Below are 16,800 nucleotides of genomic sequence, written 5' to 3'. Positions count from 1 at the left end.
AGAACACTCCATCCAGGCTCTTGACCCCGGCATGTTATGTGCAAAACCTAAAACCATTAAGGGAAAAGTGTCATTTTTTTTTTCTTTTTTTCTTTTTTTTTGTGGAAACTGGAAATTGTAGCTGGAATTTAAATGTGTAGTTGCTTGTGGAAAGAGCAAAATCATTGCTGTTCCTTTTGACCATTTAATATGTCTCCTTTGGAATACCTCTCTGTATTTGTGCTTTTCTTTTAATTAAATAGTATTTAACTGGTAATTGGTACACATCCTACATCAAGCTAATCACTGATGTTTTTAATATTTACCCAAACTCACTTTTGGTTGCCCAAGCAAAACCTTGAAGCTCATTTAATTGCCAGAATCAAATGTAAGAGGGGAAAAAAAAGGGAAAAAAATCAAACAGAAGAAATGTTGTGTAACTTTAAAAGAAATATTTGAGATTCTAAAATGTATTAAATATTGGTAATCAAACTAAAGTAATGCTAAATGCTAAACTTCAGATATACTTGTGGCGTATTCCCCTTCCTAAGCAGCATTCAGCTGACATTTAGGAACATTCCACTTTAGGGTATTCCATGTACTGAAATAAGAAGTGACTTGCAGCCACTTTTAATCTGTTGTTAATATATCAGTGCCTCAAGTTACCTGCAGAACATTTCTTACTAAGATAATGTGTGGTAGCTTGAAATACAGCATGTTTTTATCACTCTGATCGTTATTCAAAACAAATTAAGGGTTTTCTTAGCATTAAATCGTGACTAGACTGATGTGCATGGCACTTTAAACCACTTCATACAAAGAGGATCATTTTATTCAAAGCACAGCTGGGTGGTATAAAGGTAACCACTCCATCTGAGGATCAAGCTTAGTTCAGCTTAGAAGCTTAGAATGCTTATATGTAATGTTGCCATCACTTGGAGCAGAGCATGTCATGATTCTGCTCTTTTCAACCAGCAACTTGGTATATTTAGGGACATTTCAGATCCTTGTACTGGCTGCTATTATTTTTAAAGTGCTTCACGTCAAACCTAACATCTTTTTTAAAGTCAAAAATTGAGAGTACAGCCCTGCAAAAGCAGAATTGTCTGTGTAGGCATACATCTCAGCTTCTACTCTGCAGTCAGTTACAGAGGGCAGCTATCAAGAGAACATATAATTGGGTTGTTTGTACATGCGTAGTGTTGTTGTTACTCAGACAGGTGATGTGCAGTGTGTGAGAGAAATAAGGGTGGGAAGACTTTGTGACTTTCCATCTTAGCCATTATTTTGTCAGAAAAAGTGTCAGTTTCTCTTATTGGTATTGCTCATAAAACAAAATCTTTCAAATTACACTTTCACACTGACTATTTCACCTACCAGTGGAAACTGAGTGGAGAATTAACTTCTCACTCAATAATGTCTCTCTTTCCATTTACAACTGAACCTATCAAATATATATATTTACAAGAACAGAATTTAGTTAGATATTGAAATTTTAATTTATAGTTTTGAGTCATACATTGCTGTCACTATGGTGCAGATTTATTGGAACAGATTTCCATAATTTAGATTTTTTTCCCCACACCTTTTATCTCCAAATACATGAATACTATTTTCCAAGGTATTACAATTCAATTCCACTTGTCATCCTGAGCGAACTGCAGGGCTGAGGGGATTTGGTCTCATTTCTCAGCAGTTTGAACACAGGAATACTAAACACACTCACATTATCAAGACATGCAAGAAAATATGTTTCCAGTGTTATAATTGAAGAGAATGTAAGGAGAGAATAGAAAACCAAAAGTAGCACATGGAGTTCAGCGAGAGAGAAACATTGTGGGGGCTTCAAAGACCAATGCCAGCTTTTGATGATGTTTCTGATTTTCCAATCTTGACATCTTCTTTTTCTTTTGATACTGAGATTTGATCAAAATGTATTAAGATATGTGAATGAGCAGATAGTGTGAATATGCTTTTCATGATACCACAGGAAAGGATTGAGGGTAAAGATTTGAAGATACTGACACACTTATTTCACTCTCAAAAAGGCACTTCAATTTTCACCCCCCACCATAACATGAAAATAACTACAGCTAAAAAGTTTTGCATTACAACTAGATAAGTCATTTAAAAGTTGTTTGGCAATGCAAATATTCATGATTAATTAGATTCTTCAGGAAATGCATAAAATCCTAATAATGCAATCAGAAAATTAAACAATATTTAAATAAAACTGTTTTTGTCTATATTGTTTTCTACAAAATATTTTTCTAAGAAAAAAATTACCTCATTCTACTGCAACTTTCTTCATGTGAGACCCTGAGAATATTGTACGAGCTGCGGTCATGTGCCAAATCTAAGATAAACCAATCAAAGCTAAATCCATTAAGGTAAACACCAACCTAAACTCACATGATGATTAATTACCTTTAAAACATAGCTGGCCTAAAACAATGTTTAAACCTTTTAGTTTTATGCAGCCTCTGAAGCTTTATTGTACTTTTGGAGACATAACACACATTTCTCTTAATTCTCAATAATTGTTAATATGCATTTGGATTCTTTCAAGTTTTTATTGTTGTTTCTTTCTCTTCCACAGGGGGATTCCTGGGAAGAAATGTGGCACTATCATCCTGTCTGCAGAGGAGCTAAGCAATTGTCGAGTGAGTAAGCCATAACAATCTCTTGTGGCAAATACACGTTAGCAGGCAAACATCTGTTGGGATGGTTAAACTGACTTCACACATAAAAGGAACTGTGGAGAGAGGGAGCTTGAAAGGGTCAATGAAATACAGTCAAGCAACTGTAGGCGAGAGAAATTCCTTTGGTCCGCTTTTAAATAAGATAACAAGCCCATCATAGACTTGAAAGCATATGTTTAAATTCCTTTGGCTCCTTTAAAAATACATTTCTATTAAAACATTAATTAATTTGAGTCAAGCATTTGCCTGCTTATGCAAAAGGTTAGTTTCTTAGTCTTTTATAGGATATTTAACTGTTTAAATAATTGCTTTACTGAGTTTATATGCATAACTTAACAATTTTGTGTGTCTGTATAATGGTAATGCAACTGATTATTTTGGCTCAATTTGACTAAAATGAAGCTCCAAATACTGATATCTACTATTTGTTTATGATGTTAGTAAACATAGTCTTCCAGCAATTCACATATGTGTAAAATCTGTAAAATGTGATACACAGAAATCTGTCAAATCCTTCTTTTGCCAAAGATTTTGGTTTTATTTTCACACAATTAAAGATGTGCAGCAAATTTTGCTTTAACTAACAAACATCACTGAATGACTAAATCAGTCACTGATTGTTTTCTAAAGATCCAATAAGCAACTATTCAGTGTAGTTCTTCTGTGCATGCACACATTTACCTGTTACACCAGACACAGTGACACATTTACAGTCCTTACAGAACAGACTGGGCAGCTGTTCTTCAGTGTAATAAAATGACAGAAGAACATAATGGGGTTAGTTCTGAATGCCCCCACAACCAGCTTACTGGTGCATACTTACCAAAGCTACTTTGTGCTCCTAGCATGCAGATATAAGAGAAGTTATTGAGTAAATGTTGTTAAGACAAAAAGGAAAACAAAAGAGAAAAATGGTACAATGGAATCAAGAGTACAAATAAGAATTGATAAGGAGAGGAATACACATTTCTGTGCTTGAGCTTGTCTAAAAAAGTACTGATGAAAAAGTCAAACAAAAAGTACAAAGAAAAGAAGATGAGTCAATAAAGGATTATTTCAAACCTGGTGTGTACCAGCTTTTAGCTATAAAGCTTGGCTGAGGATTGTGTGAGGCCAAGCTGCCTGATCTTGTCCACAGAAGCCTGTGGTACCAAACACACAAACACAGTTTCATTCTCTCTTTGATACACTTGTAAAAAAAAAAACACATTAGGGTCATATCACATTTTTCTTTTGCTGCCTTTATGGTCACTTCTGCAAAATGTGAAATTTTAAATAAACCTGAAAGAAGAATGGTTTATTATTGTTTGTTAGAGTGTTATAATTAAAGATGGGTGTGGTGGACTGATTTTTAACTGGCTTCATTTCCAGACTAGTTGGTAGCAAAGTACTCATAAGTTCAAGGACAAATGATGCCACTATTACTATTTTAAGTGAAATTAAGTTATTGCAATCATCTACTAATGAAGTTGACACTGTTAAAGCTAGATAATTATGTTTAATCAAAAGTTTGGATGCACATACCCATTAGATATATGGTATATATATACTGTATATACTGGTACTGTATGCAACCATCCTGACCTCCTCCCGGTAAGGTAACACTTGTTATTGTTAAAAAAAAAAAAAAAAAAAAAACGGTTTGTAGTTATAAACTCGGGACTCGGTTGTAAGCATTTAAAATAATTTCAGTTTGTTTTTAAATGATCTCATTGACTATGTGGTCAGTTTGCAGCCATACATTCAGAAGAAATCACATGCAAACCATTGTGCATTGTAAGACTAAGAACATTGCAAGAACAAAATCAGCACAAGGTCACAAAGTGTGAATAATAAGTTTAGTGCTAAAGATTTTCTGTCCATCATTCATAGGGAGTGATTCCAAGCTATGTTTGTGATGTGTTAAAGATGCATAAATCAGTAACAAAACAATTAGTCAGTTTCAAGGCCAACGATCCATGACTGTAAAAGGCTTGTTACACTGAGCCATTTGGGAAGTACTTGTTGGAAACTGGAAAAGGGAAAACACTCGTTTCCATCTGTTAGCTGCTATTTTCAACCATCATTCAACAGAGTGAAGCCAGTTGGTAAAATCAAACCTTTGTGGGAGCCAGAAAAGTCTTTGCCTGTTTTTAATGAAGAAATCCTCTCTAATTTTGATAGAGATCAAAACTATGAGCATCACTGATAGTATCCAAGGAAGCTGTCATTGCTGACGGTCATAACATCCACAAACAAATCGTTTGGTGCCTGACAACATGGAGTCTTGTGGTTTTGATTTTGTAGGATTTCAAATGTATGTGATTAGAATCCATGACAGAGCTCCATGTAGGATAGTTTGTTGCTCAGATTTACACATATATGTCTTATTAGCACAGCAGCTATAACACTAACTTTACAGCTGCACATTTATTGTCATGGTAACAAGTTTGTAGACGTGGACAAAAACACAAAACTAGTTATTAGCAGACAACTAGCAATATATGGAGAGCTCGACAATGTTGTATTAAAAATAATTATTAAAACATGTGAAACAACTAATACACCTCTTACCCAAACCATTTACTAGAGCTTTAACTGATAAATAATTTACAGTAAAAACTGAGTTGGACATTCATGGTTCTGTGTTTACTTTACTTATTACTCAAGAATCGGAGCAAAGCAAAAGCTTTCCAAACTGAGCTCATTTCAGCTCCAACATTTAAGTGAGACCAATTATTAATATCCTCTTCTGGTTAAAAAAAAAATATATTCCATTATTTTCTTTTTTTTTTAACACTTTTCTGAAACTATTTGATCCTCTGTTAATTTAGTTATATAAGATATCTTGTTAATAATTTAACTTTCCTTTGTTATTCAGACATTTGGTATTTAAAAACAGCGTTTTTTCTGTGAATGGAGTTTAAAATAAAATCTGTGACCCAGATTTACAATAACACAGAAAGAGGGTCTGTTAGGGTTAAAGAGGTCAACACAATTTTAGCTCACATAATTCACCAGCTTCTAAGCATTATGTTGTCTCAGGAGAAGGGAGTAGGTGGTGTGTAAGTACTATCATAATTATCTTTTTTCTTCTTTTTGATCACATACAACAAAAAGTAAGGAAATGCAGAACATTTTGGATGATGAAACATCATCAAACAGCTTCCCAAATGTAAAGTGCCACCATATCTTGTCTGACAGTGCATTAAAAAGTGTTAAACTTCTAAGATGTTTAAAACTGAGAATAATAATCTTCTCCTGGGACCAAACACTGGTGTTATACAAGTCAATGAAATAATCTACTTAGTAACAAATACAACTGCTGCAGTTATTTAGACACTGTGGTGTTTAAATGTTATTGATTTCAGTTTGCTGGTTTATTCTTGTAACAGTGAGTAGAGAATATGAGTTAAGTCATGAACACTACAGTTAACATTTTACAAGATGCATGTTTGATTTGTCTACAAAGTTGCATCAAAAGTCCATGTATCTAGATAGGTTTACTTTAAGCAGCTTGACAGTTGAGAAACCCCTAAAATCTGAGGCGGTAGCACTGAATTCACAGACTTGGCTTTGCAAAAACATAAATGGTCCCACAGGGTGTCTTGATTGCCACGCTAGCTTTCATGTATCCTTTCATTTTTGGTAAGAAACAATGTGTGATGCAGCAAATTGAGCAGGATGTGGGTTAAACTGACAAACCTCAAATTAAGTATTTCTAAGTGAGAGATTTCACCCACTTTGAATGTTACCAGTATATTAAATAGAGTTCTTCATTTGTTATTACTCTCACTGACATAGCCAGCGGGATCTTCTCCACCAATTCTTCTCCACTTCCTAGAAGTCTATTTGGATCTTTATCAGCCAGCCATCAGCCAGTCACAGAACGCAGCACAGATTACCAAGGCAACCTCCTGCAGTTGCGGGGATAAGTGCATGTAAAACATTTTTTTCCCTAAAAATCTCAGAAAAAAGCAACTGGAAAAGGCCACAATGAATAACTGCAGTAATCCTACAATGTATCTTAGTCTAATTGTATTATTGTATTATACACAGAACATTATCACACTAGTAGGGTTAACAATATCATATTTATAACAATACAATAATAATAATATTATTGTGTATTTCTATGTAACGTATATTCTATCTTTTATGTTAAATCAATCTATTTTTCCTTTTAAAATAATAATATTAATGTATTTTTCACAGTTGCAGATTTTTCTTTTAATATTGTTTCACATTCATCATGAAAATGTGCTGTCCTTTGTGTGTGTGTGTGTGTGATGACATAACCTAGAGAAGGAGGGGGGGAGAAAGAAGAAAGAGAGGAAAAAGGAAAACAAGAAAAGAAAACAAACATGAAGCAAAAAAAACAGAAACAAAAAGGATGCCGTGGATTGGGATTATCAGGACTTTGAATTTGTTTCTGTTGAAACAGGGTTTTCTATGATTTATTGAGGCAGGCATTTCTTCAAAAGAGATTTGATCTAGTAGGTTCTTCCAGAGGGTTCAACTGATTTCTTGCTCTCCGGTTTAGAAGGACTGTTCAGGGCTGTGAACAATGTAGTATTGTTGTGATTGTGTATTTTATGGATGACATGTCTTCTAAGATGCAGAGTTGTGGGGATAGAGGATGCGGCAGCCTAATATATGTGATATGTGATTTATGACTAGTGTCCAAAATTGTCTAACCAGTGTACAGTGACAGAAAGCACACATATAAAATGGTGTTATTTGTGCAATAGGTGCATTAATCTGATGTAGAAGACCTAATGCTAAAGAGGAAATAATCAATTCTGGGGTACGTGTAATGAACCCAAGGGCATAGGTTTGGTTTTGACATTGGTATGGACATAAAGTATGTCTGCAGAGCCCCTGTTTCATTGTACTTATGATTGATTTTCTTTGCAAAATCATTTAATTAAGTGGATAGAAAATCTGAATAAACAGAAGTTTATAATACTAAATATTTTATTCAGTGGCCAACATTAAGATCTGGTCTTTGGTGTAGCTGAAGCTGATGAGTTTGCTCTCGCACTCGTGCGTAGGGAGTGTGCATCGTTTTGGTGTTGTGTTGCAATTTCTCCTCCTAATCTGAAGGTGGCTGCAGGGGTGGTATTGACCAGTAAACTCACCAGGTCGGAATTCTTTTGATGGATCATTTCAGTAGGTATTTTCTGTTTTAAAACAACAATGGTGTCCAGTATGGTTCAGCATCTCTATTAGCTTGTGGAAAAAAACAGAGAAATAATTCGATCAGCCTCTCATCAACTTGATCCACCGGTTTGTTGTTTTTAAAAACAGTGGTTACCACACAAATTCACCAAGAAGATCCAGATATCCGGCAACACTTGATCCCAAACTGACCAATCACAAGGGAGTATATCCGCGTAACCGTCTGCGTAGCAGGGGTGCACATCAGGTCTGGGAGAGGTGCGCGTCGAACCTCTGTGGACCTACATGATGCCTACAGTGGTTACGCAGATGCCGGAATAAATCCGCCTTAACTCTCAGCTGTCTCAGATGTCCAAACCATCGCTACATAATTCTACACTCTTGAATGAACCTTTGGGAAATGTGTGTTTTCTCTGTCAGTAGGGTGTTGCAACCTCATGCTGTCACCTAAACCACAATCCTCCGAATACTGTTTTAAACTGTAGTGGATTTATGTATTCTCATATTTCCTGTAATGTTTGATTTATCAGTTATTGGATTAAGTGTAGTGCTGACGTCTCTTATGATTAAGTGTGAGCTAGGTAGATTTTTTTTAGAATGGAAAAAAACCTTGAAAGAAAGAAGGATCATTAATATTTGGACCATAAAGATTGGCTGTTTGAGAGGGTTGTTGCCAATACATATGTTGATTATGATATATTGTCCTTCTGGACCTGAAATTAAGTTATTATGGTTGAATTTAACTTTGTTATTAAATAGAATTGTGTCTCTGCTTTGTTGTGAATTATGATTTGCAGTAAAAACATGAGGAAAATTTTTAGATTTCAGATGGTGCTTCTTGTGTCGGTTAAATGACTTTCTTGCAGCAGGCAAATGTCAGCATGTATTATGAGCAGATGATTAATAACTTTTAGCTGTTTTGCCAGAATCCTGATTCCACATATGTTCCAGCTTACAAATTTGATTGTGGACGTGATTCAGTTATCAGAAATATGCTTTCTTTTCTTCCCCCTTTTCCCTCTTACCTTCTTTTCTCCCATCTTTCTTTTTCCCTCTTCCCTCCATTTTCCTTCGCTTCCCTCTCTCCTTTTGTCCCATCTGTCCGTCCGTCCTTCTGTCTGGTTCCCTCTGCTTTTTTGTCTACCCGACGCCCCCCCCCCCCCCCCCCCCCCCCCCCCCCCCGTTGTGAGAGAGATGTGTAAGTTGCTTTTATTTTTATTTAAATGAGTATCTGTATGTGTCTGTGTCTGCATGTCTGAAAGTGTTCTTGTAAATGTGTGTATCTAACAGTTACTTCATAACTTTTACATTTCCCCTTAACCCATCTCAGCCCCTCCCCCATTTTCCCCATGCCCCCTAGAGAAAAAAAACATCCAATACCTAAAACACAAAAGGGTGAAAGGAAATTGAACACAGTCCAACAAGAACCAAAGGAAGAAAACAAGAAAAAGGGAGGGACTATTGACCAGCCGTACCCTTGTGGTGTGGTTTCAAGTTATTTAGACCAAAAGAAAAAGTGTGATTTCCACTCTCTCAAGATAAGCCTTTTAGCAAACACCATCAAAAACACAAAAGTCTGCAAAGAGCTAAAGGAAGAGCCAGTGTGTGGAGAAGCACCAAGAATAACAAGGTGGATATCTGGAGATAACTGTCTGTTATGCTGATGCAAAGAAACCAAGTACTAGAACATCCTGAGCTTGCGGCAGAACCAGAAAAACTTTGTTTACATTTATCACATAAAAGTAATTCTGAGGGAAATAATTTGTTCAGTTTAGACTTTAACAAATGTAGACAATGAATGACTTTAAACAGAATAAGGTGAACCCTCAATTTAATAGAGAAGCCTCCCTAATATGAAAAGTGGAAGTTGGTACTTCCTTCTATGGGATGTAGATATTTGTGGAAAATTATGTGTATACGTATATGTATACGTATGTATGGAAATTCAATGCAATTCTTCCATGAAAAAAACTGAAAAATTGCTAAAAACCCTACATTTCTTAATAAATCTATATTTAAAAACATTAGTTAGTTCTTTAGCATGTTTAGCCATGTATTAAGAGCCATTGTAGAAGGTCCAGAGAGTCACTTGCTGCTCCGGAGCCGCAGGTTACAGACCAATGATTTACTGCATTGTCTTCATATAGCAGTAGGCATTCTTTTAAAGGTAACAAACATTTTGTGTGTAACAATGCAATTAATCAACATTATTGGAGGAAGAGAGGAAAAGAAAAAAAAAAGAGCAGGCAATAAGACAGCCATAAGGGGCGTGTTACCTAGAAAACTGCAAAATATCTGGATTTCATCTTTAAGAAGTTGGTTAGTCGTCTCCTAGCTCACTGCAGGTTGCCTCCAAAGCAGAGATGCAGCAGCTGGTGGTTAAGAGGGCCTTGTCCATATCATACATGTGCTGCTCAATTTCATTGTAGTCCTTCTGAATACTAGCGAGGCAGACTTCTATGGTGTCAGAACGGCCCTCCATAGACTTCCATAGACTTCTTCAACTCGTCAACAAATCTAGGGGAGTTTTGCAAGCTTTTCACCTTGGTTAGCAATAGCAGCTAAAATAGCCTTGTAGCTAGCAGCTGAGAGGATGCCTTGTGTGCATAAGAATCATCCTTTTCTGGCTTCATTGTGCCAACACAGAATGTGACTGGTAAAAGCTTGAATAAGCTTGCAAACGTGGGGAAAAAACATCAAACACAAACGCCACCCCCCACCCCCCCGGTAATACATACTTTAAATTAAACAGAGGAGGGCAGCTCCTATTTTTGTTTAACAAATTAATTTCTTTATTACAATTTCATCTCTATAACCAAGTGGTTTCCTGTCATTTCTTACAATCATTAGCATTCATCTTTCTTCTTTTTCTCATTATTCTCAAGTATCAATAGCTGTCTGGCACAAATTGTAGTTTTCAACTAAACTAACAAACAAACTAACATATTGCAGCAAATATTCCATCTTATGACTCTAAACTCACTATTTCTGATCATTTTAGATGAATGACTTTCCACAAAGGATTGTCTCAGATAAATCTAAACCATATGGCTAAAATCTAAAGAGAGCTGACATGAAAGAATTGTTCTGCTATTTGATCAAGTTTATGAGCCGTGCAGTGAAGCTATTAGTTTGTGTTTGACAGATTTCTCCTACTCAGTGTGCTGGTTATTAAAAGTTTTTTGTGCTATGAAAATCAAAATCTTGGGTTACATTAATTCGATAAGTACTACCGGTTAACACTCTCAAAACAGACTCTAAGCACCAATTTGTGGGGGTGGTTATGGCTTCATGCAAATACAACATGCTTTGGGGGTCCTGAGCAGATTACTTTAAACACAGATCCACATTTTTAGAAAATTTGTCTCATCTGATTGTATTTTGTGCTGGTGGTGTGGTGTGTTCAGATTTGGTTGTACTTGCATTTAAAAATTTATCTCATCACTGACTGCATTTTCTGAGCCTTCGGGTCTGTTGGAGTAAATCAATTCAACACTGGTTTATATGGAAACTATTTCTAGTATGAAGTGGGAGCCATGCTGGATAACTTTGTCCAAAGCATTTCTATATATTCTAGATGTTGTCCAGACTCCTTCATCATGTAGGAACAAGGAGATAAAACCCAGATTGCATTTAGCTTTAACTGGATAACTTGTGTTTGTAAGTTTGAGTTGGAAGATTCTGTGAGGATGTTTCCTGAAGAAGACTACACTCATTTTTGTTGTGTGCATGAGTGACAGCTCTTATGGAATGACTTCAAAACCTACAGGATTGTTTCTTCTTATAGGTCTCTTAGTTCTTTGCAAAAGTGATTGTGGTCTTTTGACATCAGAAAATATACAAAACGATGCTGAAAATGAAACATTCTCTTCTTGAGCAGTACTGATGCTGAGTTCAAACAGCAGATGCTCGTCTCGTTGCTTCACATCCCGTGTTTCTATTTCCTTTTGTAGTTTGCTTTGATGCCTCTAAATTTCCCTTCATATTGCTCAATACATTTGAATGGCAGTATTCACTACATTTGATAAAACAAACTGGGGCAGGTTTCCTCCCAGCATGGGCTGATAACAAGTAAGAGAAAATATTAAATACAGAAAATAAAACTGGCTTGTAACAGCAGTGTATGGGCCAATTAGACAGAAATTGCAGTATTTTACTCTTTTTCACCTTTTGGCAGTTGTATACATAAGTACTAAAAGAAACTGAGAAAAAACAAGACAAACATCTTGGGGCACACCAAAAAAAAAAAAAAAAAAAAGAAGACGAAACAGAAACAGAAAAAACAACAACAACAAAAAAAACAAAAAAAACAAGAGGAAACTGATTCCAATGAGAAAATTCCTCTTGACGTAATTAATATCCACATACAGGTTGTTAGGCAGTGTAGATTGTTTGTGTTGGCTCTGAGCTAGGGATGGGCAGATCGATACTCTGGAGTCAATTCTTCAAAATCAGCCAGTCAACATATTGGATTCTATTCCGGATACTGCTCTGCTGATGCCAGGAATCCTCAACTCCGGTCCCCGAAGGCCTATTGTCCTGCAGACATTCGATGTTTACCTGCTTCAACACACCTGACTTAAATTAATGTCTCATTAGCAGACTTAAGCAGAACTTGTCAGCGAAGCATTTAATTTAAATCAGATTTGTTGCAGCAGGGGGACATCTAAGACCTGCAGGATGGTGGGCCTTGAGGACCAGGGAACGGGATCACTGTTTTAGGCAATAAAATTGCATGTGACGCCCAGCCACAGTGTATTCTTTCTGTGTCACATGTTTATGGTAGCCTATAAGATGTCTTAATGATGATGCAGCTGCTACTGGATAAAAGCACTATATAAGTACAGACCATTTACTGTTAGTGATGGTGGGCTTTTGTTTTGACATTTTCCTGGTTTAATGCAGGTTTAATTATTATAATCATACTATTACATATATATTTTATTTCCTGTTTAATAAATTTGAATAATCTTATATTAATCTGTACTTTAATTATTTGATCATTTTAAAAAGATTTATTTATCTTATTTTTGTTTAATTTACTCATGACTATAATTTATTATTTTACTTACATTTCTTGTAAGTACTTATGTTCACTGCACTTGCAGAAAAGATATTATTGCGCTCTGTAAAATCCCGATTTTCCTTTAAGGGCCAAGAAGTATAGATATTGGTAGGTCCCAGAGTAGGGACTGTCAGAAAAAATGTTGGTATCGCCCATCCCTACCCTGAGCTCTCATGTATCCACTGCACGCAGAGAAACCATACAATCAGTGGGATATCATTTATCATTGTCTATTCGGTAAAGTGCACCTTAACTAGCTTCTCCCCACCTTCTCCTCCCAACTTGATCAATATGGCTGTTAATTGATTCATTACTTTTTCCCCTTTCCTCACCCTGTCTTTGCTATATTTTCAATCTTAAATCCCCAGAGACACAAAATACAGGTTCTCTCTAATTCTGTCTTCTCTGTGTATCTCTCACTTAATTAGTTTAACTATAATTCTTTCTGCTGACACACACACACAGAAACACACAGACACACACACACGCACACACACACACACACACTCCTCTAACTCCTCCCCTGGGGAGGAAGGGAGGATAGCTCTACCTTGCCTTTAAATATTGATACTCTGATTCTCTCTATATTAGCAAACAGCTGATGATCACAGAGTTTTGTGAGGATGTGTATGCGTGCCTTAGAACCTTAATGAGGCAGGAGCAGATGCATATTTAATATCCCCAACACATTCCATCATCATAAATGCTTTTATGTCCCTACCAGCCCCACAGAGGCTGTATAGTGTGTCCTGACTCCGAGCAGCAACACTGCCACATTCTGCTTGTTCAAAAACCACAACATGAGATAAACTGGATCAGCAAATCACCAAAAGTCCACGTTATTCCTGCTGTGCCAAACAATGGGAGCTTGAGTGAAGTTGATGATTTTAGTGCTAAACGACTATCAGACATCTGACTTGGGTCTAAGGAGCGGCATGAAGCCTCAACAAAGATTCTGTAAGTATTCACGGTTAAGTTCAATTTCTTTAAAGTAGATGGAACAAACATGCTTTCATGAATATGACATGACTGGTGGTAGTTGTAAGGCAGACAAATCATTTCACTTCAGGCAATTTATATAAAAAAATGGGGTAATAACCGTGATGTTATGCACTTGTTAAATTTAAATTAAGATTAAGATTTCTGGGAGTAACTTGATTATCCACATCATATCTCTGAATTAGCTGATACAAACTGTTTGTACTTCTATTCTCTCCATTTTTAAGTGGGATTGTATAAACTTAGCAGCAGTAGGTAGCAGTCAGAATGATATTAGTTTGGAGAATCAGAAGCATTCCTGAAATGTAAAATAAAGCTAGACAGCTATTCAGAGCATGGCCACCAGACGGTTAAATTTGCTCACATAAAAAAAAAAAAAAAACTAACTCAAACCTTTCCAAACAATGCAAATCACTATAGTTTGAACTGTATTGTGAATATTTACTCCACTTTTGTATCAGAAGAAATAAGTGCAAACTGATTCTCAGTTTTCTAATGTTCTTTGGAAAAACTATTCATGGTGTGTTTACAGTTCACTTTGCAACACCATGTGGCGATTTGGACCATGTTACATATGTTACCCAGTAAATGTCTTGAAGCAGAAGTAAAGTTGTAAATATCTATAATATAACTATCATTCAAACCACTATGATATTGAGAGATCTAAGCATAGCATTTTTATGATACACACTCAAGATTCACCATATAAGGTTCTCTGTCCTACAGACTGGATTCACACACGAACATGTCTTCTACGCACACGAACATCCTATATACAAACTCTACGATTGGAGGATACAGGACTGAGGAATTTTCTTTGTTTAAACGATATATAAGACAGAACTTTACATCAGGTCTTTGGATCTTTGTTCTGGTTTGGGGACCTCCAGATTTTTCTGCAGAAATCTGTTTTGATGTCTGAACTTTTGTAATAAACATCTTTTTATTATTCAAGTCAGCGTCCAGAGACATTTTTGCCTGAGGTTCAACTTTTCCACATCTCCTTATCAAGATACATCAATATTAATTAGATTTGAGTTGTTTTAGCTGGAAAAAATCTATTCTGGTGGATCCCTTCCGATTACTTTTCAGCTTTAGCTCACTCCTAGAGAAATCATCTGATCCCCCAAAGACAGAGCAGTCTAAAAATACATTTTTGATATAACTGAAAAAACCTAAACCTTTTTTTAAACTTGTCTTGTCCAGCATTTTAGCAAACAGAATGATGGCTGCTGTGTTGTTCCAAACAAATTTGTTTTGCCAGGAGGAGCTTAATGGGTAAAAGGCTCCTCTTAAAAATCTAATTTTTGTTTTCTTTGTTTTTTAAATATATTGTTTTATCTTATTTATTTGGAATTGTGGAATTTATGTAATCTTGCTGGACCTGAACAGAGGGGAAAGAAAAAAAGAGAACAATAAAGAGAAGTAAAAAGGAAAGTGGAAAAAAGGAAGAGGAGACAAAGATACAGTAGATCGAAGCAACGACCCTTCAATCCAACCTAACACCAGACAACCAACTGCTACACCTGTACAGAAACACAACTGAGAGTTTCCTTCAGCTTTTACAGCAACAACAAGATGTATCATGACAACAACCAAAGTACCAAAGACACATACAAAACAAGAGTAGCTCATGTATAAACCCACTGGACAATTCAGTGACGGTGTCAGCATGCAGAGTATGAGGAATCAGTGGTGTGTGAGATGAGTGTGATCGTCCAAATGTGACCACGCCTCCACAGAGGACAGAGGCAGAGTAGGGCGGCCCAGAGACCCGGGCGATCAGCGGCAATCCTGGAGCACGAACCCAAGCCACCTCACCACGAACACTACTCAGGACCCACCCCAAGGGCAGCAGAGGAAGGCCCCAGCCAGAGCCCCCCTATGGTCACGCGGCACGGGCCCCAACGTTCTAGCCGCACACCCCGGGAACCAGGGTGCCATCTACCACTCCCCCCAGCCTTCTGGCACGCCCCCCAAAAGTTGTTTGGATTGTGTTCTTGTGTGTTGGTGTCTTAAGTGTAATTAAAACTGAGAGGTGAGCTGCCACAGTGTGCAGCCAAGGAGGCCACTTAGATGATAAACCTATTCTTAACCTGTTTGTTATTCTATGTACTGAAGATGGCAGCTATCTTTTTATAATTTTTTTATTAGCCTACTAGAGCCCAGAAAGCAATATGTACATTGTGCTTCTGTAATTATATGGTATTTACAGGCATGCATATGACCAGTGTATGTCCAAGAGTACTCATATGAAACAACTGAAAAAAACAGACCATTTTTTGCAACTGGACTGAATTAATTTGCTTTGTCCATACAATGCTGCCAGTTGTTTTGAAGCTCATGGCTTGAATTATAATTAATTGGATTCTAATTGCTGTAAAATCAATTGGATTTAATCAGACTTTAATGAAATTGTTTGTTTTCTGTTTATAATATCAAGATATGTACATGATTTGTGTGAATATAAATCTGAATAAACAGAATTGAATTCAGTTATATTAAATGTCAGTGTCTAAAATGGAAACTCTAAAACTAGCATTGCACCCACTCAAAATGTTTTAAGTCCAGTAAACTGAAGTCATCCCTTGTTATCGCTCACCTTGGGTGTGTGCAGGAGGATCCGTTGTCTACCTTCTCGGAGTTCACTTTATCCCTTCTGATCACAGATAAACTGAAGGTAAAGACAGTATCATGGTGAGAAAGGTTCAGTTAGTTGTGTTGCTTAAACTGAAACACAGCAATTCTATGTACAGTAGGGAACTTGTGCCTGCCATGTTCAGGTGACATGAATTTCCATCTGCTTTTGCCTTTATCAGTGAGTGGTGTGGAGCCCACAGTCTCCCTAGGGATTAAAGGACTGTTTTCAAGAGAATTAGACAGTAAGAGACCAAG

At 36.5% G+C, this 16,800-nt stretch overlaps 1 protein-coding gene across 2 annotated transcripts in view; it reads left to right on the top strand.

Annotated features, from left to right (window-relative positions):
- The window catches only part of cpne5b (copine Vb), a 141,197-nt gene that overhangs the window by 83,998 nt on the left and 40,399 nt on the right, over positions 1–16,800 (top strand). For both annotated transcript variants that reach the window (XM_041981338.1, XM_041981337.1), the window contains one exon: positions 2,579–2,642. In XM_041981338.1, the coding sequence (XP_041837272.1) occupies positions 2,579–2,642 (64 nt within the window). The remainder of the gene's footprint in view (positions 1–2,578; positions 2,643–16,800) is intronic.

Source organism: Melanotaenia boesemani, chromosome 3, assembly GCF_017639745.1.
Source record: "Melanotaenia boesemani isolate fMelBoe1 chromosome 3, fMelBoe1.pri, whole genome shotgun sequence".
Classification (NCBI taxonomy): Eukaryota; Metazoa; Chordata; class Actinopteri; order Atheriniformes; family Melanotaeniidae; genus Melanotaenia; species Melanotaenia boesemani.
The sequence above is the reverse complement of the archived record's forward strand: the minus strand, read 5'-3'. Positions and strand labels throughout refer to the sequence as shown.